The sequence below is a fragment of the Phocoena sinus genome, chromosome 7 (genome assembly GCF_008692025.1).
Source record: "Phocoena sinus isolate mPhoSin1 chromosome 7, mPhoSin1.pri, whole genome shotgun sequence".
Taxonomy (NCBI): domain Eukaryota; kingdom Metazoa; phylum Chordata; class Mammalia; order Artiodactyla; family Phocoenidae; genus Phocoena; species Phocoena sinus.
Window position 1 is genome coordinate 34,565,222 of NC_045769.1, and position 25,232 is coordinate 34,590,453.

A 25,232-nucleotide genomic window follows, 5' to 3' on the forward strand; every position below is an offset into this window, starting at 1 on the left:
TAAGCACTCAGCTACATCAAACGTGAAACTGCTTTCAAGTCACGTCTCCTAGGTGGCAAGGGGTGAGGTGTTATAGTCAAGACTCTGTACCACATCGACAACTTCCAGAATCTGTCATCTGTGCTTTGGGCCTTCCCTGCGTTCTTCCCAATCTGTCTCTAAGTATTGTCGCTCTGACTCTGAACACTGTGACTCTCCTGCCGTTTTCCCATTTCAGCAAAGGGCCTCCTGACCTAGCAGCCAAGGCGGCCCCTGACCTGCCCTGTACCCCAACCCTCTCGTCTACTGCACCTGCTGGGATCCCTGGAACTTGGGACCACGGAAACTAATCGAGACCCCTCAGCCACCAGGAAAGACCTCCCCAGTGAAGTCCAAGTAAGAACTACCTGGGATGGATTGGAGCCTGGGGGCTTGGGCTCCATTACAGCCAGCTTTCTCTCACAAGATTTCCGAAACAGTCAACTTGGCAGCAAAATCCCAAGAGGGCCAGAAAGCCCAGCTTTCCACAGCCTGTAGGCTGCACAGCGCTCTAGCCAGTGATGCCGGGGCTGAGTGTCATTTTCAATGAGGAAGTCTCAGAATTAGCGCAGCAGGGAAAGGGCCCATGGCAGCTGCCTCTCCATGGGGGACAAAGAGCTTCTAGAACCAGGGGATGAGCTGTGCTGCTGGCCCGGGAACCCCTGGTCAGTGAACAAGTGCCAAGGCCTTCAGCCTGAGATTCCCCAAGATCGTCCTGATTTTAAAGATTCCTGTTGTCAGACCATATATTCCAATTTGTTTTCACTGTGGGGATCTCCCTTACTGGGGAGTGCTAAACCTGATTTCTGAATTTCCAATTTTCTCTTTCTCGTTATTTCCTTTTTCACTTTCAGGCTAACTCCTCCTCCTCCGGCTTCAAAAAAACAAAATTATGCCCAACCGATAACAAAATCTGTTGTCGCCCCAAAGTAAGTATTTTCATGTCCATGGGACAGGAACTGTTCAAGGTATGTGAATAAAATAATCTCCCTTCTTGGCCTTCACAGCCCTTCCTGACTTGAGCTAATTGCTGCCAAGTATGTCAGAGAAATGCCAGAACCTGATGGGATTCCTCCCAGACCTCAGTTCCTACAAGTGGATTCTGTGGTCCTCTGATCCCACAGCTTTCAAGGTCACTTCAAAGGAGCTCTCAGTGGGAGTGCCCCAGAAAGCCATTCCCTGCCCTAAAAGGGCACGATGCCCAATACACTTCCTTGGCAAAGAGCCTCCCGTGGATTTATGGTGCTACTCACCCTTCTCCTGATTACCATGTCTAAGGTTTTCTGTAGATTGCAGCTCTGTTTTTACTCATCAATTAAAGTTTTTAATCCATATTTATAAGCTTAGATGTGTAACTTAGCTTTAGGCCTTTGCATGAATCTTTGTGTTCTATTTATTTATTTGGAAAATTTTTATTGAGCACCTATTATTTGCTATACATTGAGTCAGGTGCAGGGGGACAGCAGTGAACACGGCAAAGTCTCCACTCTCAGGGACTCACATTCTAGTGGGGAGGGGCAGGGAGATGACCATAAACATGTTAATCCATCCAAGATCTGCAAGTGCTACGAGGAAAAATAACACAGGCATAGGGAGGAGGGTGGGATTGCTATTTTATACAGAGAAGTCAGGGCAATCCCTGTGTAAAAAGCCAGCAGGAGCCGCTTTGGCACCTCAGGCAAGGCACACTCTTGGCCAAGGGAACAGTGGGTACAAAGGCCCTGGGTGGGAACTTGCTTGGCACGTCTGATCTTTTCCTGGAAAGCAAAGAGGCCCATGTGGGGGGAGTGGAGGAAGTGAGGAGACAGTGTTGGGAAACGAGCTCAGAGAAGCAGCAGAGATGCTGAATGTAGTCAGCAGAATAATGACACCCCCCACCCCCCCGCCCACAAAGAAGTGCATGTCCTAATCCCTGGAAACCACCACTTTGTTCTGCTACTTGCCAAGGGAAAATTAAGATTGCAGATGGAATTATGTTGCTCATCAGCTGACCTTGAGATGGACAGATCAACCTGGATTATCCAGGTGGGCCTAATGCAAATGTAAAGGTCCTTACACATGAAAGAGGAAGTCAGAGTGTCAGAGAAGGAGACATGACGATAGAAGCAGAGGTTGGAGTGATGCCGTTGTTGGCTTTGAAGATAGAGGACAAGGCCACTAGGAACAGGGGCAGCTTCTAGGAGCTGGAAAAGGCAAGGAAATAGATTCTGCTCTAGAGCCTCCGGGAGGAATACAACCCTGCCAACACCTTGATTTTAACCCAGAGAGACCCATTTCAGACTCTGTCCTCCAGAACTATAACAAGCTGGTGTTGTTTTGGAGGTTTTCTTTTGTTTTTTGCGGTACGCGGGCCTCTCACTGCTGCGGCCTCTCCCGTTGCAGAGCACAGGCTCCGGATGCGCAGGCTCAGCAGCCATGGCTCACGGGCCCAGCGGCTCCGCGGCGTGTGGGATCTTCCTGGACCGGGGCACGAACCCGTGTCCCCTGCATCGGCAGGCGGACTCTCAACCACTGCGCCACCAGGGAAGCCCTATCCTCATTTTCTGATAAGGAAACTGAAGCACGGAGATGTTGAATAACTATGGTTGGTGGCAGAGCCAGGATTTAAACTCGGGCCCATCTAATTCCAAAACCTGAGCGGTTTCCACAATGCCTGGCCGCCTCCTGGCCTCTGGCCATGAAGGAGAATGCAGAGGAGGATGTGGGCTGGGAAGCAGAGCGGTGGCAGGGGCCAGCGGTTGGCTTGTGCACATGCTGAATTTGAGAGGCCTGTGGGGGCGCTCAGGAGCCAGCCGAGTCTTGCGCTTGGGGGTGAGGAGAGAGGTAAGCTGGGGGAGGGCACGGGCGGAACTTGGGCCCGGGCATCCCACCTCACATGTCTGTGTTTAAGATGTGAGTAGGGCACTAGCAGAAGACTGGAGCAATCTCAGCACTCCAGGCCTGCACTATACCTTATCTTCCACCTTGAGGCCCAGGAAGTAATAAACGTGTCACCTGGCTACCGCTTCGTTCGGAATAGGGAGCAGATTTGCGTCACCTCGGGAGATGAGATGTCTGCTAGGAAAAAGCATTCAGAATCAGAGAACATGGACAAAGTCAGGACTTCCAGGCAATGTCCCTGGACCCGCATCCAGTTCCTCAGCCCCATCCCGGCCTGGCCTCGAGGACGAACCCCTTACCTGACGCCCAGTCCATGGCGTCCCTTCACTCCTCAGCATGGCGCCGGCTCCTCTCCGCACCCACCTCTCTACTCTGAGCCCATTTGAGTCAGGCAGACAGATGAGTCAGGCAGCTGATCTGGAGAATGATTGGCTGGGTGTCCCTCACACTAAAGGGGACTAGCTGTTTCTGGAGGTAATGAGTAGATGCAATGTTCAGAAAATAGTCTGAACTTGAAGGGTGAGAGCTGAGAGTAAGGTCAGGGTTTCTGGGAGGCCAGAGCCTGCATCTCTTTTCCATTAAGTCGAAAGATACCACTCAGTTTACGCCTCTGAGAGGTGCAGCGTGGAAGGTTCTGGTCTGATTCCATCCCCGCTGGGCACGCTGACACCCGCTCTGTCATTCAAGGCCCACCCACTCTCTGTCCTCCGGGACCATGTAAAGTCAGTCCCCACATCCTCTCCATGCTACCTGCTAAACCTCTCATTCATATCTCCTCCTTCCCCATCTCCTCCTACACTCTCTCTCTTCTTTCCTCACCCTCAGGAATCAAGGACCTCATCTCTGCTGCACTGCCTGCCACCCTGTTCACTCCAGCTCAGCCAAATAGAGCTGAGTAACCTTACAGATTTCATGGAGTCCCCAGACTCAGAAACACAAAAATCGGTAAATCTACTCTGAAATCCACACTCTTAAATCCCCTCTTTGCCCTGTTTCCGGCCCATTCCTTGTCTATGAGTCACTGTCTGCATCAATCCTATTCCTCCACCTAATTTCCTAATCCTGTGAATTTCTCCCTCCTCCATTTCAAGTATCTTTACCAAGTCAAGGTCAAATCCTAATAGATTTCTGGCATCCTCCTCTTTCCCTTCTAGTCAGTGTGTCACCAAACTACCCCTGCTCACTTCTGGCCAAATTACCCAAAAGGGCTCCGTGTGAGGCTCAGCCACCCTACTGCCAAATTCCTTCTTCCAAACCACCCTCTGCCTCTACCCCCCACCCCCCATGGTGATGGAGCAGGTGCAGAACATGGCCTGGCTCTCACCAGGCCAGAGCCAGCCATGCCCAGGGAGGGCCCTGACTGGGACGGCACGGAAGCTGCGTGGATCACAGATTACTTGTCCCGCAGGACTGCTATCATTACTGACCTCGAAGAACAGATCTCAGAGCTGACAGCGATAATAGAGCAAATGAACAGAGCCCATCGTTCTGCCCCCAAACTGGTGAGTGGCCCTTGAGTTAACAGACATCTCTTTGGGAAAGGGAAAGGCCAGTAGTTTCAGATCACCTGCTATGTTCCAGGCAAGGCCAAGCACCTTCCTCCTGGGAGCCAGGCTGTCCAGGCAACAGCCCTGACTCCATCCTCATCCATAATCGCAAGAACTCAAGTCCCTCCTCTAGGCCTAACTCAATTTCCAGGAGTTCTCGGGGAGCTTCTGGCATGTTCAACGCCACTATCCTTTCCACACTAGGGGGTGCCAGCCATTTCCAGCAGGGCTGGCTGTGGCCTGTGTGGTGAGTTAAATTTCAGATCTTGCTGAGGCTCTTGGTAACCGCATCAGCGTGACCAGGATTTCAGTTTTACTCAAAAGCTGCCCAGAAGCCTCCAGTACCACTTCCTGTTGCTGGTGAAGCTGCCAAAGCCCACTCTCCAGAACCTGCTCATTTCCGTTTGCACTCTTCGTGTTCCCTGGGGATTCTGGTAACACTCCCTTTAAAATTCACCATTCATTTTATCACAGACTTTTCTTCTCCGCCCTAAGCAGAGGTGTCTGGTGGCCTGGACTGGAATGATACATCAGACCCATCCTTAGATCTCCTCCCAACTCCTCCCCTCTCCTCCCCATCTGCCCATCCCCTCCTGCCACCAACACCCGCCCCCCACCCCCACCGGCCCCCGCCTCACTTGCTGTTACCGAACCCACGTGTGAAGGGTGACTTCCCAGCAGGCCAGCCCCTCGCCCTCTGATACACACCAGATGTGTCTGAATCCTGTAGTGACCCAGCATAGGACTCAGGCTGAGACCTTCCCTTCTGAGGATTCATTCCTATACCTTCCTGAAAACCCTGCCAAGTTCATGGTCACCTTCCTACAGAAAGGAAATTGAGGCTCAGGAAGTTAAATAATTTGCATGAGATCACTCACCTCATCTGTGGTGGGTTACTGGGCAAAAGGTACACTTTCAGTCACTGAAGCATCGGCCCTGCTGAAGACATATTTAGAGATTATTTCCATCGAGGGACCTCAGATTGTGATTCTTAAAATTCTCCCAGCTGTGAACACCCTACATTGTTGTGTGACTGTGCAGAAGGGGGGGAGGTGCTGGCCCCGAGCCCTTGTCTCAGCTGGCGGTGTCTATTCCTCCTGAGGCACTGGCCAGAGGACCCGATGTGCGTGTTAGAAGGGAGGTTCACCTGGAACTGAGCACTTCCTGCCTCCGGAAACAGAGCCATTCTGCCAATGAGGGCTTATTAACACTGGTTTTAAGTTCATCAAAGCAGGGTCTGAGTCTCAGGCCTCTTTGGCTCCTCCAGGTCAAGCCCTTTGCACAATCAACGATTGCTCAATTGAATTACGTAACAAAGGCCATGATTTTACAAAGAGATTACAGTCCAGCCAAAGAGGCCAGACCTGCCCACAAAATAGTGAAAGGGATGGTTTCCATGCACCCTTTGTGAACTGATTACGTACCAGACAATGCAGAGCGAGGCAAGAATTGTCCCGTTCCCTCAGTAACGATGTGCTCTCTGGCACTGCTGAACACAGTGGGAGAGGCTTGGGGAGAGGGGCATACCCCGTGAATGGGAAGGTTTCTCAGAAGTTGCAGGTTGGAGTGGGAGTGGGGTCCTCAATCCTGTCTTGTAAATGCCAGCCTCGTTTCTAGCTCGCCAATGAAATGGATCTCCGCTGTGCTGAGATGCAGAAGAACTTTGAAAGCAAGAGGAGGTATGCTTTCTGGCACAAGCTCTTGTGTACTGAAGGTCCTAAGGCTCCTGCATCCTTGCAGGATTTCAGTTCACTGGGATTTCAGACAAGGCCAAATGGAACTGGGTGGCGAGGGGTAGGGGAGATAAGAGACATGCCTTTGGAGAGCAGGATGGTTTGATCTGAGGTCACTAAAATACAGCCCGGAGAAGGTTATTCCTGGCTTTGTAATTTCTCATCCAAATTTCATTTCAGTTATAATCTCCCTTTAAGTTGATTGCCGAGAAGAGCCGTTTTTTGGTTCTCCAGGAGGTTTTCATGGTAAACTACTGTTGTTCCCAGCCTGGTCTCTCCCCACGCCTCTCCTCTTCTTCCTCTCACCTCTACTGTCCCTGGCTACTAGGTCAAGGTCTGGGCAAAATGGGAAGAAGGTATGGGAAGGGCAGGAGCCAGAGCTGCAGAGACAAACCAAGGGGAAGAAAAAGGATGTGTGTTGTCTGTGAGAGTGAGAAAACCCACAGAATCCCCTTCCACACCTCCTGCTGGGCACCAGAGCAGCCCCAGTAGTCCTGCTGGAGAGAAGTCTTCCTAAGTGTCACAAACTTGCTTTTTAAAAATCTTTTTAATTAATTGACTTATTTACTAATAGACTTTATTTTTTTTTTACTATTTTTTATTTTTGCAGTATGTGGGCCTCTCACTGTTGTGGCCTCTTCCATTGCGGAGCACAGGCTCCAGACATGCAGGCTCAGCGGCCATGGCTCACGGGCCCAGCCGCTCTGCGGCATGTGGGATCTTCCCGGACCAGGGCACGAACCCGTGTCCCCTGCATCGGCAGGCAGACTCTCAACCACTGCGCCACCAGGGAAGCCCCTAGACTTTATTTTTTAAAGCAGTTTTAAGTTCACAGGAAAAAAGAGCATAAAGTAGAGAGAATTCCCACATACCCCCGGGCCCCATACCTGCACAACCTTGTGTCATCACTGACATCCCACACCAATACGCGACGTTTGTTACAATCAATGAAGCCTACACTGACACACACTGTTATCCCCCAGTGTCCACAGTTTACATTAGGATTCACTCTTGATGCTGTACATGCTATGGGTTTTGACAAATATTTAGTGACATGTATCCACCATTATAGTATCATACAGAATAATTTCATTGCCCTAAAAATCCTCTGAGCTCTGCCTATTCATCCCTCTCTCCCCACTAACCCCTGGCAACCACTGACCTTTTGACTGCCTCCGTAGCTGTGCATTTTCCAAAATGTCACATAGTTGAAATCACACAGCCTGTAGCCCTTTCACAGTGACTTCTTGCACTTACCGATATGCATTTAAGGTTCCTCCGTGTCTTTTCTTGGCTCAACAGCTCATACAGCCTTTTATTTTACTTTTTTAATATTTATTTGTTTTATTTACTTATTATTATTTTTTTTAATTTTTGCCTGCGTCGGTTCTCAGTTGCGGCGCACGGGATCTTCACTGAGGCATGCGGGCTCTTCCTTGTGGCACATGGGCTTCTCTCTAGTTGTGGCACGTGGGCTGTTGAGCACATGGGCTCTGTAGTTTGCAGCACGCGGGCTCTCTAGTTGAGCCACGAGGGCTTAGTTGCTCCGTGGCATGTGGGATCTTAGTTCCCCGACCGGGGATTGAACCTGCGTCCCCTGCATTGGAAGGCGGATTCTTTACCACGGGACCACCAGGGAAGTCCCATATGGCCTTTTATTTTAACACTCCGCTTGAACACTGCCGACATCTGCCTCCTGGAATGGAGGCTGGAGAGACCTTGGGCTCTAAAATTATCCTGCGTGTTAATCAGCCCACAGTTTCCCAAAAGGATTGTAAGCAAAGACTGTGCTGTTGGGGGGCACCCATGGCCCCCTGATGTCTCCATGCAAAATAGTGGATGGTGAAAACAGGGATCTCCTCACCCTTATCTGGATGGATGTCAGGAGAATGTGTCAGGAAGTGAGGGCCCCGCAGCCTGCCCACCAGCTGCCTGCGTGAGGGAGGGGAGGTGGGATCAGGTGAACTTTTCACGGATGACTGTGGCCTTCTCCTGGGGTCCTACAGGGAGCTCGAGGAGATTCACGTAGCACAGCTCAGTGAGCTGGAGAAAAACTACAAAGTAGCCTTGAAGGCAGAGAAGTTGGCTGCCCAGGATAAACTAGGTACAGTTGGGACCTGGAAGAATGACCCTGATGAAGGGGTAGAAGCTGACCCTGCAGGTCTAGGGCAGAGGAACTCCCACGGCCATGGGTGGACTCTGGCCAGGCTTTCGAGGTTTCCTTCTCAAGCCCAGGAAGAGCAAGTTGTTGAGAATGAAACTGAAAAAGGGGAACCATGTCAAGCAATGTCCTCCCTACCCCCAGAAGTCTGAAGGGTCTGTGGCCAAGTTTTGGGGTCTGAGCAAGTCCCTGCATCTCCTTAAGTCTTAGTTTCCCCATCTGGGAATCAAGGACAAGAATACCTGCCTTTATCAGAGTGATAAGAATGTGAAAGCACTGTTTAAAGTATATGTAAAAGGTCTACAAACGTAATACTGTTCCGATTCAACAAGTTTCCTCACCTGTAAAATGATGGTGTTTCATTACACTCTAACAGGCACACTGTGATTTGTATGGCCTTAAAACCTGTAAGGGTTGTGTGGGCCATTTATCCCATTATTTATGCTGCCTTTGTGAAGGACAAATTGTGTACCCTTCAGAATTCTGAGTTTATAGACTAATCGCCACAGGGAGAAGAATTTCTATAATCTCCTTATTTTCCTTTATCTTACATTTTTAAAAGATGATATTTGTACCTTGCTGGTTTTCCAGTTCTCTAAAGAGAACATGTATTGTTTTCAAAACCAAGGTACACTAGGAATGTTATTTTTAAAAGACAGAAGGTTTTGCTTCTGTTTTTCCTTCAGTTGTAGGTTTGCCCCCAGGGATTAGTCCTCATACTTGGGGTGCATCAGAATCACCTGAGAAGCATATTATTGACAGATACTGAGCCTTGCCTCTGAAACTCAGCAGGCTTAGAGTGGGGTCGGGCCATCTAAATTTCTAATAAACTTCCAGAGTGATTGCTAAGGCAACACCATGGTTTCACCACCGACAAGATGAGTTTGAGGTATGGACGGTGTGCAGGAGAGCTCTCATTTGAATTTGAAAACATGTATTTCAGAGGAATAATGATGACCCTGTTGTTTTCCTTTTGTCCAGAGGATATGGGAAAGGAATATAAGTATCTGAAGAATATGTTTCATATATATCAGGTGAGATTCAGAGCTCCTTGGTGGATTATGAGAGAAAGAGAAGCAAGGCTCATTCCTGGTTGATGACGTTGAAATGAATCTAGAACTCTTGCCCAGAAAATCATTTCCTGAAATTCCCAGGCTCCTTGAACCTAAGTGGCCCTCAAGGAGAAGAGGGAACCTGCGGACTGTGATGGCACCCATGCAGGACATGTCAGTCACCCAGACCCTAAAGGAGCCCATTGAAAAATACATTTGTCATTACAAAAGTAATACCTGCTCGTTGTTTTTTAAAAAATGGAAATTCAAAAACCAAAAACAGGGACTTCCCTGGTGGAGCAGTGGTTAAGAATCTGCCTGTCAGTGCAGGGGAGACGGGTTCGATCTCTGGTCCGGGAAGATCCCAAATGCTGCAGAGCAACTAAGCCCATGTGCCACAACTACTGAGCCGGCGCCCTAGAGCCCGCGAGCCACAACTACTGAGCCCATGTGCCACAACTACTGAAGCCCAGACGCCTAGAGCCTGTGCTCCACAACAAGAGAAGCCACCGCAATGAGAAGCCCGCGCACCGCAACGAAGAGTAGCCCGCCCTCGCCGCAACTAGAGAGAGCCGGCGCGCAGCAACGAAGACCCAACGCAGCCAAGAATAAAGCTAATTAATTAAAACAACAGCAACAACAGCAGCAACAACAAAAAGAATGAACTATCACCACCCCAAGACAACCACTGTTAATATTTGTATTTTGTAACATCTTTGATCTTAGTAAAGTACTGGGTCAAAAAGGATAAACACTTGTAAGGTCTTTGATGCATTTGGCCAAATTGCCACCCAAAAGGACTGTATCGCTCTGCACTAACTCTAGCAAGCAGAGTAGGGGGTACCTCAGAACACAGCCCATCCACTTAGCCAGCTAATTTGATGGAGCCCCAGGAAACCGGAATTAGGGCATGATTTCATCCTAGGGGGATGAGAGAGTGGGAGAGGGGAAGTGGACAGGGGAAGGGCTGGGCCAACAAGCCCCCCATCCTATGGTGACCAACTGGTCCTGGTTTGCCAGGGACTTTCCGGGTTTTAGCACTGACAGTCTGGAGTCCCAGGAAACAACTCAGTCCCAGGCAAACAATGACAGTTGATAAATAAAAACAACAACTTGGCATTTCCCTTGTTTCCCCCTGTGCTATTGATGAGTGATTCATGGTTCAGAGGGAGCTGACACGAGCATCTGCAACATGCTCAACTGCCTGTCTTCAAAGGAAGCCCAGTTCCAACAGGGCAAACGCCGTGCAGAGTTCTCTTTGATCTTTAGGGTTCTGCAGGCTCTTGGGTGACTGGGCTGGAACTGACTCCCACCAGTCACCATATGGGGCCCCCAGCAAGGGTCCCAGGTGAGGGAAGCTGCAAAGGGCTCAGGGCTGAGCCTCAGGCCAGGATGCAGCCTTTCAGGATGCTTTTCTTCATGGTACCTTTGTACCTCCACAGGACAGCATTTATGATGGAATGGAGGAGAAGTGGTCAAAGAAGAAGGCAGAATGGGAGAAGGATTGGGAAAAGATCCTGTTAGAGCAAAGTGAGTACAGAAATTTTAGACTTTTTGATGACAGATGCACCAAGAAACTAGCATTAAGTTTGGTCTCGACTTGAGGAAGGCAGCCTTGAAGTCACGAAGGATGATGGGTGGGCTGCATGGCTGGACTCCTGAATAGAAAGGTGCCTGGAGTCTTCAAGAAAGTGCAACAAGGATAGAGTCTTTTATATAGTTTAGCCACCTGAGGGTCTCAACCGTACCCTCCAGAACTCACTGATTGCAAGTTTGGCAATCGTGTGCTGGAACGAGCTTGTGGACATCTGTAGGATTGCAGACTTGTTTTCTGGGTGCAGGTGACCCCGAAGTTCCAGAAAAAAAGCTCTTGAATTAGTTTCAAATATTCACTTGTTGGGGGAGGGGCAACACCGTCCATACTCCCACGTCCCCCCAGAGGAAGCCATGTTTGATATATTTTTCAATTGAGATATATTTCAATTGATATAAGGTGTACAACATGTTGATTTGATACAGTCATATATTGCTGTGTATTTTTTTAATATTTCCAACACTTAGCACAGAGCCTGGATCATACATAGTGCCCTATAGGACACTTTCCTACCTCCACTGAGCTTCTTCATAAATGGAAAAGAGAGAGAGAAATCTCTGGAAACTGCTCCCTGACCTAGAGGACTAGTTGAGGTAGAATTGGGGGCTCTATAAACCTATTCCACATCCTAGCCCAACACAATTCAGAACAGATTTAGTTGATATTCACAAATCACTCATATAAATGCAGATACTCCCTGGGAAAGGTCATCCTTAAAGCCCTTCCCACCCTGGACTCCCAGGAGGTAGCATGAAGACCCTGGAGTCAAGGCTGGGGAATGGGGTGTGGAGCTGCTCCTGTTTGAGTCTTTACCTGGAATCTTGGTGTAGCATAGCCCACGTCATCACCCGGACTCCCAGCTACTCGTACTACGCTCATCCCACGTTGCCAGAGTCCATGCTAAGATGCTATGAGCAGTTTTGGAAGACCAGAATTTAGCTGCTCATAGTGTAGCTCAGTCCAGACTTATCTTGTGAGCCCGGGGGTTGCCTCCCTATCCACCCCTAGCACCACGATGCTGAAGAAGACCTTTGTGTAAGACCTACACCCATCCTTCCCCCTGTTTAGTACTGGGGCTCTGCTGGCAGGTTCCCCTGTCCCCCAAATACACTTAAGCCTAGCTCTGCCCCAGGGCTAAGTATACATTTTATTGAATAAATTTTATTGAATAAAGAATAATAAATTTTATTGCTGGAAAAGTCACATGAGCCAAGAGCTGTATTTTAAGATAAAGGTATCAAAAAAACATGGTGATTGCTTCAGCAGAGGGAATGGACAAAATAATAAGCAACAGATCCAAAATAAACTTCTGGTTTCCCTACTCTATTTAACTGAGGTTTCTGTTTATTAATTTTTTTTAAATGAAAGCTTCTTTCTTTCTTTCTTCTTTCTTTCTTTATTTTTGGCTGTGTTGGGTCTTCGTTTCTGTGCAAGGGCTTTCTCTAGTTGCAGCAAACAAGGGCCATTCTTCATTGCAGTGCGCGGGCCTCTCATGGTTGCGGCCTCTCTTGTTGTGGAGCACAAGCTCCAGACGCGCAGGCTCAGTAGTTGTGGCTCACGGGCCTACTTGCTCTGCAGCATTTAGGATCTTCCCAGACCAGGGTTCGAACCTGTGTCCCTTGCATTGGCAGGCAGATTCTCAACCACTGCGCCACCAGGGAAGCCCAATATCCAATTAACATCATTCCTCTTAAAAGTGAGCTGAATACTGTACTTATGAGTAATAAAAACAAGGAAAATCATGCTTAGGTTTTTGAAATCTAAGTCTAAACGGTGGTGTCTTTCACCACTGAAAAGCAAAGTCAGCTCATGGCGCAGGAGAGGAAGCTCACATGTTTCTGGGATAGTTTTTCACACTCACCACCAGCAATCAGGCTGGATGTGGGAGCATTATACCCTCAACCTCAACACATGAGTGTTTTTTTTGGCCAGATCAGTTCACAAATATCCCCCTCAGTGATCTTTGACATTTCTTTTAAACTTACTATAATTTTTGTATCTACTATAAGTTCATTTTTAAACCTTCTCATCAAATTAAAAACACAATTAAAATCATGCCTACAGCTATGACTGTCTAGCTATTGCAAAGCCAGAGATTTAGATTGAATTTGCATGAAAATTATATTGTCCTGATTCTCATTCTCTTGACTTCCAGCTATCAAGAAAAAAAAAAAAAAGAAAGAAAGAAAGAATAAAATAGCAGCATTTTAACTATTGTTTAGTTATGCAACTAAACAATAGCATCAATTAAGGGGAAAGAAGAGTTTTTTCCTCAGTGTGAAAGTAGGTTGTGGCATCTGTTTGCCCATATTTTTCTTGTCATCCTTATTGCTTACTTCAAAGTTCACCTTGGTGAGGATGCTGAGAATATCTTCACCCCTGAAAAACATAACATAACCTTGTGACCATCTATGGGGGGAAAAATCAACTGGTAAACCCTATCATCTGCTGTGATTAGTGATAGTTATTTCCCTCAAAACAACAGGCATTTGAAATAACAAGATGTTAAACCAAGACCTACCACAGCTTTCTTGGTAAAGAAGTTGTCTCAGAGCTTAATATCTTATGACCAACACAAACTTCACTGTCAACATCAGATTTGGTTTCTTTGCCTCCTGACCTATTTGCACCTCACTCTGCTCCATGTATGTGTCACTTACCCCCAATCTCCTCAACGCTCCCCCGCAACATCCCCTGCCTCAAACTGGCATTGCTTCTGTGGATTTATCTGTGGCCGCATCAAACTTTAGGCAAGTGGAAATTGAAAGTCTCCTGCAGCCACCCCACTGCTTTCTCACCAGCTTCTCTTATCAGTTTAGTTGGGCAACCTGTTTATTCACTTCTGTGGCTAACCCCTTGGAACCTCGCAGGATTCGTGGTCTAAGTTACAAAATAAAAATGTAGTGTGGGTGTTATGGTTCAGTCCTTTATCTGCCATGGGAAATTCTTGCTCTTCATACACTTAAAACATAATGAGACACAGAACTAGAAGCAACCTACAGAGGATTCCTTGCTATTTATCTGCTGGTTGTGTGTGCATTTGGTGAACTGTGCCGTACAAAACCATCATTTAAATAAAGGAAACATAAGATAATAAATGAGGGAAAGTTATTTTCCCACATTTTGTGGGCTTCAAAGCAAATTTGTGGGAATAGAAAAAGTTTCTGATCTTTAGCACCTATCTCCCACAAGAGGGTCCGAGGTTGGTCAGCTATTATAGAACTTTTGACAGGGTTGGAGGATGTTAAACATGGAAATTCCAAACTAGTTGAGTGGGTTCAGTCATATTTCTGCCTAAAGACAGAGATAAACTATATGACTTTGCCATCTTTCCCACTCTACGATATGCTGATTGTCCTTTGAGGTGCTAAATAAAAGAAACTCCTCAGTAAGTATTTCAGTTTTTTCCATCAGTAAACTTGCCCTCTTTCCCACTCTGCAACTGACCTGAGAATTACAGTTATATGATCCACAGCTAGACATTTAAAGATGAATGAAGTGTTGAATAAGCAAAAATTACCTAGGACATCTTTCTCTCAGGCTCTGGCAAAGTGTCTGGATATACCAGGTCCCCTCCATGGTGCTTCGGTAGGAAACACAGTTGTTCACGGTGGCCATTCCCAGCAGAAAGTCAGCCTCATCTGGGATATATCTCTTCTGAAGCGATGAATCCATTTCTAAATAGGTTTCCTTCTGTTCTGAGTCAGTTTCAACAGCTATACCTCTCTGGTAGTTATCCCCTTGACAAGCCTGAATAAAAAAGATTTTGGGTTTGCCAAGAAGGGAAGGGCACTTTGAACCAGTGAAGTAAGAGGTCAGCTCATAGATGGGGGCTTCCTGCCCATCGGAGCCATAGATGATGCCTTTGTCTCCATGGGAGAGGATGCAGCAGATGAAGCAGTCCTTGTTATTGTGGTCCATGCTTTGGTAGGATTTCAGAACCTCACAGATTTTCTTCGCAGTGTAGTCTTTGTAATGCACTATCTCAAAATGAAGCTCATTAAAGGTCTTTCTCAAAGCCTCTGAAAAGTGAAACAAGAAAAGTCATATTACACCGCAAGAATTCCCAGACCACAACCCAGGACTAGAGAGAACATTGATCAGATAAGAATCTGAACCAGAACTTAAAAACAAGACCTTCTATATTAGTGGCTGGATTCCATAGACTTCTAATGTTTACTGCCACTAGCTGAAAATATTTCCCAGCCCTGAGGCAAAAGAGAAAGGGGAGACTGCTATTGTTGGCCTGTTGTCTTTTCTCAACTAGTCTACAAGCTATTATTTAGGCTTACTACCTAACCAATCTAAAAAGTAACTAATACTTACATAATCAGAAAAAAAGCAAAAACAAATTTTTAATAAAAGATCCATACTTATTTTATCCTGAACCCTCTCAAAATTGTTCATCAAAATACGAGATATGAATGTTTTAAAAGTCAAGTAGAACTAAAAGACTTATTACAAAAAAGCTACCCCCCTCTACTCCTTCCTTTTACCCAGTCATGTTCTGTCCAGCCATTTCTATGAAGGAAGCCACTTTCAACTTTTAGCTATTATTTTTTTTTTTGGTATTAGCCTCCATTTTGTAATGAATTTGGGCTCATTTCTATTTATTCGTTTATAAATTTTAGACTTTTGTATTGAGTTCCTATTGTGGGTGATGAGTGCTTGGTGCTCTTATACATTTACAACGTTTAGTTGAAGCAATAGAAAGATATGTATTACTAATACTATGTAAACATAATATTCTTTAATTATGCTTCCTTTCTTATTAAGCTTTTTGTCTTTCCTGGAATTAGCAATAGCATTATTTTTTCACTGCTTTGTTTTCTACATGCTTAACATTAGTTTTCCCCAAATGCTCTAATTGATCTAGTCAAGGTCTTTCAACATTTTTCAGGCTGCCTGTCTGATTATTTTAGATAAAAATAGCGTATATTTAGGGTGTACAACATGATGATATGAATAGTGAAACGATTACTACAGTTAAGCTAATAATTTATCTCCTCACTCAGTTCCCTTTTGTTTGCGTGTGTGTGTGTGTGTGTGTGTGTGTGTGTGTGTGTGAGAACACCTGGAATATAGTCTCTTTGCATACTTCTCATGTTCAATACAGCATTATCAACTATTGCCATCATGCTGTACAGTAGATTGCTAAACTTATTCATCCTACATACTGCTACTTTATACCCTTGATCAGAAATACAATCAAGGCCATTTTAATAAAAAATGTTTTCGTGGTAAATATTAAGTAAATGAAAATCGAAAGCCTGAAACCTTTTCTTCAATACCAAGATATACGATGATGAGTGATGTAGTCAGTGAACTTAAGTTCTGTGGCTTTTTAAAACCTTAGAATAGATTTGCTTGAATAAACAAATGTTAACGGAAACCATTCACAGAGTCCTGATGATTAAAATCAACCTATCTTATTTTCTAAACTACTTTATTTAAAAAATAAGTAATTACCTGATGTTATGACTCATAAACACCATTTTCAAAAATTCTTTGATCAAGTAAAAATTCTTAATATCACAATGGTTGGGTTGAATTCTTTCTTTTATTGCTTTTAGTTGTAGCCATTTCTATGTTCACATGATGCAAATTATTTTTCATTTAACTTGTAAGCTCTCAATCTTAGCCGAAAAAGGCTGAGCCAAAGACTTTCTGTTTAGTTTAACATTTGAAAATGCTATTTCTGTTAAGGACTCGATTTCTGCTGTACTCATAGCCCAACTTTTATAAACACAACTTCCGTAAATGGTCTTGATACCAAAGCAATGTTTTCCACCCAACACCTAATACACTTCTATAGAGGCTCTATTCATCTAGTGGAATTAAAAACAAAGTTTATTGTTGCTTTTTATAAGCCTTTTAGTAAGATTTGATATTTTATCTTTATATATACATTGCTTTGATTTTTTAAATTAATTTTTAAAAAACAGAAGCAGAAAACTAACATGTATGTAAGAATGTTGTTCACCTCCGCAGGGAAATACGGTTATATCCATCTTTTTGAAACACGTGGCCCTGTTGATACAGCTTTTGTTCTCCCCTTTTGACAAAAACATAGATATCAGAAATATTTCATTTCTCTTTTGGGTTCTACTGTACCTGCATCCAAGTCTGTTCCATTCCTATCCTTAATGCTGTGAAGCTTGGGCACATCCTTCCTTGCTATGCTAAAATCATAATTGTTAAAGATCAAACAGTATCCCCGAGGTTTGCTTTTCATTCGGTAAACTGTGTTCGATGTCTGGAAAACAAAAATCCAACCCAGGAGCTGACCCTGTGGATCAAACACTTGAGACGTGAACAAACAACTCCCTAGTAAGAGGTTAGGCATCACCTAAGCCAAACTGGGATGCAAGTGCACTTTCCATAGCCCCACCCCAACTTGGCACTGCTCCCCTAAGGAGCTAGTTTCCACTCATCCCCCGACAAGGATCGCAGACTTCTTCCCCACAGTTAGTGTGGAAAGTCAGTGTCCCAATTCTTGGGCGTCCTGAGCATTTGCACTTATATTAATAGTGTTGTCACCACATTGTATTGGTATTATTTATTCTCATTTCTGCTCAAGGCAGTGAACACCTGTGCCAGGGACTAGGATTATTATTAATTTGTGAGAGCTCAGTCAGGAGTTCCTGGATGAATGACTGTCTTGGTGCTGTCTTTGGGCTGCCCCTTTGAGACCTTGTGATTCCCTCAGCTCTCTGCTCAACTCATCTATGCTTCTGGGCTAACAGGTGAGGGCCTGCCCATCACACAGCATAGCATGGTCCCAGGATTTTTCAAGCTGATGGCTTAATCTGGATCTCAGGACCACAGTGACTCGAGGAGACAGATGTGCTGGGCAGGCAGGTCTTGGCTGTGCTACAGGTTACAGTATCCAGACTCTACTACTTGACAGTATCAATCAGAGGTGACCCTGTGACATCCTGACTTCCCTGGGGTTGTTTCAGTGCTGAGATATTTAGCATTTATTGGGAAATCCATGCAGCTCCTCAAGGTGGAGAAAAGGGGCCCAGACTAGGGGGCCAAATTCCTGGCTCTACTACTTAATAACCTTAAGACTTTGGACAAGTTAATGAATCTCTCTTGCACTCAGTGTCATTAGCTGACGGGTGGGGATAAAAGCATGCAGAGTGCTTTTACTGTTTACAAAGTGCCACATGACTTCAGTTAATCCTTGATGTTCAGACTGAGAGAGGTCTGGTAATTTGCTCAGGAGTCCACTAACAAAGGGTCTCTCCTAAGCTTAATTTCAAGTCTCGCACTAGACATTTGGCATACAGGGTTTCCTCTGTTTCCCACCACAAGGAAGAGTGAATGGGCTGCTGAGTCACAATGTGGTAAATTGCTGAAAGTTACAGAAACAGAAGTGATATCTAGAAAGGCAATTCTTGGGCCAGCTCATTGGGATGAGATCATAGAGACAACTAGATCGTTAGCATGTGCTGCTTACCCCTAATCACAAAGGAGAAACTGTTTTGAAATGCCAAGCTAAAAGAAGACTTTGCTTTTTCTAATCCTGCTGACTCTTCTCCCAAAGCCCTCTACCATTTAGGCTGATGCAGCTGCTGAAAGGATCAGGTTGGAGGCTCCCCACCCCTCTACCCTCCAACTATTCCAACATCTTTGCTTTTAAAATAGAAATTTAACACATGGGAAACCTTTTCAAAATTCAAAGTTTAAAAGTCACATTTTAAACTTGTGCTTTTGCGAATTTTTTTCTACAGTTCTCAACATTTTCAATAAGTTTCTGTCCCTTATTAGTTTATCTGGAAGCTAAAAAAAAAAACTCAGGAACACAATAACTAGAATCAGCAGCACAAAGGAGAAAAGGAATGGGAATTTCCCCGTACCTGTGACTCACTGTCCTTTTCTCCTGGAGAGTCCGACATGGCCAGCATTTCAAGGGAGCCCCCCCTTATGAGCAATTGGGACACATCTGGAATGACACAGGCAGGGAAGGTGCTTTGGTGAGGAAAGATGTAGCACCCAGGACAACATAAAGTCCCTTTTAAAATGAAAATTCACAGGACTTCCCTGGTGGCTAAGTGGTTAAGGATTCTCCTGCCAATGCAAGGGACATGGGTTCGAGCCTTGGTCTGAGAAGATCCCACATGCCGTGGAGCAACTAAGCCTGTGTGCCACAACTACTGAAGCCCGCATGCCTAGAGCCCATGCTCTGCAACAAGAGAAGCCACCACAATGAGAAGCCCACACACCACAACGAAGAGTAGTCCCCACTTGCTGCAACTAGAGAAAGCCCATGCACAGCAAAGAAGACCCAATGCAGCCAAAAATTTTTTTTAATTTAAAAATAAATAAAATAATTAAAAAAAAATAAAGTCAGGATTTGTTAAAAAAAATAAAATAAAGAAAAAAAAAGAAAATTCACAGACCACCTTGAACATAATATCCTTGCAGTTCACAGAATAAGGGAAAATCTTATCACTAACTAACTCTGCCCCTATTTCAAACATGCTGGCCTGGGGCTGCAGGGTCTTTGCCTTTTGACAATGCCTTTTATATCTTCCAATGTGCAGAGAAGGTGAAAAGTAGCCAGTGCTATTAGGAGAACAGGTCCATTAACATGCAAATGTCATCTGCATACAGAGTGAAGTAAGTCAGAAAGAGAAAAATAAATATTGTATATTAACGTATATATGTGGAATCTACAAAAATGGTACAGATGAACCAGTTTGCAAGGCAGAAATAGAGACTTAGACGTAGAGAGCAAACGTATGGACACCAAGCAGGGAAAGTGGGGGTGGGATGAATTGGGAGATTGGGATTGACATATATACACTAATATGTAGAAAATAGAAAACTAATGAGAACCTGCTATATAGCACAGGGAACTCCACTTCATTGTACAGTAGAAGCTAACACAACATTGTAAAACAACTATACTCCAATAAATAAATAAATAAATAAAACAAAATGAAAAAAATAGATGCAGAAGTGATCACAATTGTGACTGCTGTAGCCCTCCCTCTCCCCAGCCTGAGTGAGCAAGTGAGCCCTAATCAGCCGCTGCTTTAGCCCCCTCTTGCCTGGGTGGGGAACAGATGCCTGAGGGTGGCCCACATGCACAGACGGGACCAAAACCAAAGTTGAACTCCAGGGGCAGTGGGACCAAAGAAGAGAAAGGGAAATCTCTCTGTGCAGCCCCAGGAGCAGAGGATTAAATCCCTGCAATCAGCTTGGTAAACCCTGCATCTGTGGAATATCTGAATAGACAATGAATGTTCCTGCAATTGAGGCTGTGGACTTTGGGGGCAACTGTGGACTTTGCAGGCAAGTACACGCCAGAGTTGGGCCAGGTCAGAGTCTGAGCTGGCCCTACAGAGCCCACAGCAGGTCCAGAGACCCACCTAGAAGTACTGGAGGACTTCCCAGGCAGGCAGGGATTGGCTGCGCTTCACTGTGGGAGCAAGGACACTGACAGGTGAGGCCACAGGAAAATATTAATATTACTATTATGTTTTTCACTTTGTTCTATTGTTTTTTATTATTCTTTTAATTTTTATTTTTTCTTTTCTTTTTATGCTTTTATTTGTAATATATTTTTTACTCTATTTTTTTTCCTCTTTCTACTTTACTTTGTCATTATATTGTGCTTTTTCCTTGTTTTTTCCTTTGTTTTGCTTTGTTTTTATCTTCTTTTTTTCTTTTTTCTTTTTGTTGTACGCAAGCATGTGGGATCTTCCTGGACTGGGGCACGAACCCATGTCCCCTGCATCAGCAGGCGGACTCTCAATCACTGCGCCACCAGGGAAGCCCTTTATCTTCTTTTTAACTATATTTTATATTTTTCAATTTTTACTTTACTTTTTTGTTGTTTTGTATTTTTTCCTTTTGTTTTCACCTTTCTTATGTTTTTATGTTTTTTTATCTCTTTTGTGTGTTTTATGCTTTCTTTGCCTTTTTTTAGATTGCTTTCTGCTTTTGATTGGTTTTTTGTTTTGCTTTTACCATTCAACTTGGGGTTTTGTTTGTCTGTTCTTTTTGTTTTCTTTTCTTTTCTTCCACACCATGTGGCTTGCAGCGTCTTGATGCTCCAGCCAGGTGTTGGGCCTGAGCCTCTGAGGTGGGAGAGCTGAGTCCAGGATGTTGGACCACCAGAGAACTCCTGGCCCCAGGGAATATTAATCAGTGAGAGTTCTCCCAGAGGTCTCCATCTCAACAGTAAGGCCCAGCTCCACCCAAGGGCCAGCAAGCTCCAGTGCTGGATGCCTCACAACAAACAACTAGCAAGACAGGAATGCAACCCCACCCATTAGTCTAAACCCCAGCCTTTAGTCAGACAGGCTGACTAAAGTCATACTACGCTCACAGACACCCCAAAACACACCACTGGAGGCAGCCCTGCCCACCAGAGGAACAAGATCCAGCTCCACCCACCAGAATGCAGGCACCAGTCCCCCCACCAGGAAGCCTACACAAGGCACTGGACCAACCCCACCCACTGGGGGCAGACGCCAGAAGTAAGAGGAACTACGACCCTGCAGCCTGCAGAAAGGAGACCCCAAACACAGTAAGTTAAACAAAATGAGAACACAGAGAAATATGCTGCAGATGAAGGAGCAATGTAAAAACCCACAAGACCAAACAAATGAAGAGGAAATAGGCAGTCTACCTGAAAAAGAATTCAGAGTAATGATAGTAAAGATGATCCAAAATCTTGGCAATAGAATGGAGAGAATACAAGAAATGTTTAACAAGGACCTAGAAGAACTAAAGAGCAAACAAACAGCGATGAACAACACAATAACTGAAATTAAAAATACTCTAGAAGGAATCAATAGAATAACTGAGGCAGAAGAATGGAGAAGTGAAGATAGAATGGTGGAAATAACTGCTGCAGAGCAGAATAAACAAAAAAGAATGAAAAGAACTGAGGACAGTCTCAGAGACCACTGGGACAACATTAAACGCACCAACATTCGAATTATAGGGGTCCCAGAAGAGAAAGAAGAAGAGAAAGAGAAAGGGCCTGAGAAAACATTTGAAGAGATTATAGTTGAAAACTTCCCTAATATGGGAAAGGAAATAGTCAATCAAGTCCAGAAAGCACAGAGAGTCCCATACAAGATAAACCCAAAGAGAAACACACCAAGACACATATTAATCAAACTATCAAAAATTAAATACAAAGAAAAAATATTAGCGACTTCCCTTGTGGTCCAGTGGTAAAGAATCTGCCTTACAATGCAGGGGACGTGGGTTCAATCCTTGGTCATGGAACTAAGATCCCACATGCCACAAGGCAACTAAGCCCATGTGCCACAACTACTGAGCTCACATGCCTCAACTAGAGACCGTGTGCCACAAATTACAGAGCCCATGTGCTCTGGAACCTGCATGACACAACTACAGAGCCCATGCACCCTGGAGCCTGTGCACTACAGCTAGAGAGAGAAAACGCACACACCACAACTACACAGAAGCCCGCACACCACAACGAGAGTCTGCACACTGCAATGAAAGATTCTGCATGCCTCAATGAAGATCCTGTGTGCCAAAACTAAGAGCCAACACAGCCAAAAATATAAATAAATAAATAAATAATAAATCTTTTTATAAAAAGAAAAAATATTAAAAGCAGCAAGGGAAGAGCAACAAATAACATACAAAGGAATCCCTGTAAGGTTATGAGCTGATTTTTCAGCAGAAACTCCACAGGCAACAGGGGAGGGCCCAATATACTTAAAGTGATGAAAGCGAAAAAGCTACAGCCAAGATTACTCTACCCAGCAAGGATCTCATTCAGAATTGATGGAAAAATCAAAAGATTTACAGACAAGCAAAATGTAAGAGAATTTAGTACAACAAAACCAGCTCTACAACAAATACCAAAGGAACTTCTCTATGCGGGAAACACGAGAAGAAAAAGACCTACAAAAACAAAACAATTAAGAAAATGGTAATAGGGACATACATATTCATAATTACCTTAACTGTGAATGGATTAAATGTTCCAACCAAAAGACACAGGCTCACTGAATGGATACAAAAACAAGACCTGTATATATGCTGTCTACAAGAGACCCACTTCAGACTTAGGGACACATACAGACTGAAAGTGAAGTGATAGAAAAAGATATTCCATGCAAATGGAAATCAAAAGAAAGCTGGGGTAGCAATACTCATAACAGATAAAATAGACTTTAAAATAAAGAATGTTACAAGACACAAAGAAGGAAACTACATAGTGATCAAGGGATCAATCCAGGAAGAAGATATAACAATTATAAATATATATGCACCCAAGATAGGAGCACCTCAATACGTAAGGCAAATGCTAACAGCTATAAAAAGGGGAAATCAACAGTAACACAATAAAGGTGGGGGACTTTAACACCTCACTTAACAGATCATCCAGACAGAAAATAAATAAGGAAACACAAGCTTTAAATGACAAAATAGACCAGATAGATTTAATTGATATTTACAGGACATTCCATCTGAAAACAGCAGATTACACTTTCTTCTCAAGTGCACATGGAACATTCTCCAGTATAGATCATATCTTGGGTCACAAATCAAGCCTTGGTAAATTTAAGAAAATTGAAATCATATCAAGCATCTTTTCCAATCACAATGCTATGAAATTAGAAATCAATTAGAGGAAAAAACCTGTAAAAAACACAAACACATGGAGGCTAAACAATATGCTACTAAATAACCAAGAGATCACTGAAGAAATCAAAGAGGAAATTTAAAAATACCTAGAGATAAATGACAAAAAACACGACGGCCCAAAACCTATGGGATGCAGCAAAAGCAGTTCTAAGAGGGAACTTTATAGCAATACAATCCTACCTCAAGAAACAAGAAAAATCTCAAATAAACAATCTAACCTTACACCTAAAGGAACTAGAGAAAGAAGAAGAACAACAACAAAAAAAACCCCAAAGTTAGTAGAAGGAAAGAAATTATAAAGATCAGAGCAGAAACAAATGAAATAGAAACAAAGAAAGCAATAGCAAAGATCAATAAAACTAAAATCTTGTTCTTTGAGAAGATATACAAAATTGATAAATCTTTAGCCAGTCTTATCAAGAAAACAAGGGAGAGAACTCAAATCAATAAAATTACAAATGAAAAAGAAGTCACAACAGACACTGCAGAAATAAAAAGTAGCCTAGGGGACTACTACAAGCAACTCTATGCCAATAAAGTGGACAACCTGGAAGAAATGGACAAATTCTTAGAAAGGTATAACCTTCCAAGACTGAACCAGGTAGAAATAGAAAATATAAACAGACCAATCACAAGTAATGGAATTGAAACTGTGATTAAAAATCTTCCAACAAACAAAAGTCCAGGACCAGATGGCTTCACAGGTGAATTCTATCAAACATTTAGAGAAGAGCTAACACCCATCCTTCTCAAACTCTTCCAAAAAACTGCAGAGGAAGGAACATTCCAAAACTTATTCTACAAGGCCACCATCACCCTGATGCCAAAACCAGACAAAGATATCACAAAAAAAGAAAATTACAGACCAACATCACTGATGAATGTAGATGCAAAAATCCTCAACAAAATACTAGCAAACAGAATCCAACAACACATTTAAAGGATCATACACCATGATCAAGTGGGACTGATCCCAGGGATGCAAGGATTCTTCAATATACACAAATCAATCAATGTGTACACCATATTAACAAACTGAAGAAGAAACACCATATGATCATCTCAATAGATGCAGAAAAAGCTTTTGAGAAAATTCAACACCCATTTATGATTAAAAGAACTCTCCAGAAAGTGGGCACAGGGGGAACCTACCTCAGCATAATGAAGGCCATATATGACAAACCCACAGCAAACATCATTCTCAATGGTGAAAAACTGAAAGCATTTCCTCTAAGATAAGGAACAAGACAAGGATGTCCAGTCTCACCACTATTTTTTTAGTTTGTTTGTTTTTGTTTTGGGGTTTTTTTTGTGGTACATGGGCCTCTCACTGTTGTGGCCTCTCCCGTTGTGGAGCACAGGCTCCGGACGCGCAGGCTCAGCAGCCATGGCTCACGGGCGCAGCCGCTCCGTGGCATGTGGGATCTTCCCGTACCAGGGCACGAACCCGTGTCCCCTGCATTGGCAGGCGGACTCTCAACCACTGCGCCACCAGGGAAGCCCTCACCACTATTATTGAACATAGTTTTGGAAGTCCTAGCCACGGCAATCAGAGAAGAAAAGGAAATAAAAGGAATAAAAATTGGAAAAGAA

General features: G+C 44.3%; 2 protein-coding genes across 5 annotated transcripts in view; one reads left to right on the top strand and one right to left on the bottom strand.

Annotated features, from left to right (window-relative positions):
• Nucleotides 1-256: 256 nt before the first annotated feature.
• On the top strand, nt 257-11,020 carry FLACC1 (flagellum associated containing coiled-coil domains 1; the record flags this gene model as incomplete). Its single annotated transcript, XM_032636615.1, is given in 8 exon segments — nt 257-375; nt 873-990; nt 2,994-3,127; nt 4,307-4,400; nt 6,063-6,124; nt 8,185-8,282; nt 9,321-9,373; nt 10,834-11,020. Coding segments are annotated over 8 exon segments (840 nt in total), but the record flags the coding sequence as incomplete, so codon positions are not given.
• Nucleotides 11,021-12,117: 1,097 nt separating this feature from the next.
• Nucleotides 12,118-25,232, bottom strand: part of CASP8 (caspase 8) — a 40,767-nt gene continuing 27,652 nt past the window's right edge. For 2 of the 4 annotated variants that reach the window (XM_032638296.1, XM_032638295.1), the window contains exons 6-9: nt 18,851-18,936; nt 17,100-17,241; nt 14,506-15,007; nt 12,118-13,364 (exon numbers count right to left, since the gene is read on the bottom strand). In XM_032638296.1, the coding sequence (XP_032494187.1) occupies nt 13,229-13,364; nt 14,506-15,007; nt 17,100-17,241; nt 18,851-18,936 (866 nt within the window). In that variant the 3' untranslated portion in view covers nt 12,118-13,228. Of the gene's footprint in view, nt 13,365-14,505; nt 15,008-17,099; nt 17,275-18,850; nt 18,937-25,232 lie in introns of all 4 variants that reach the window. The other 2 variants (XM_032638294.1, XM_032638293.1) reach the window with 2 other exon arrangements.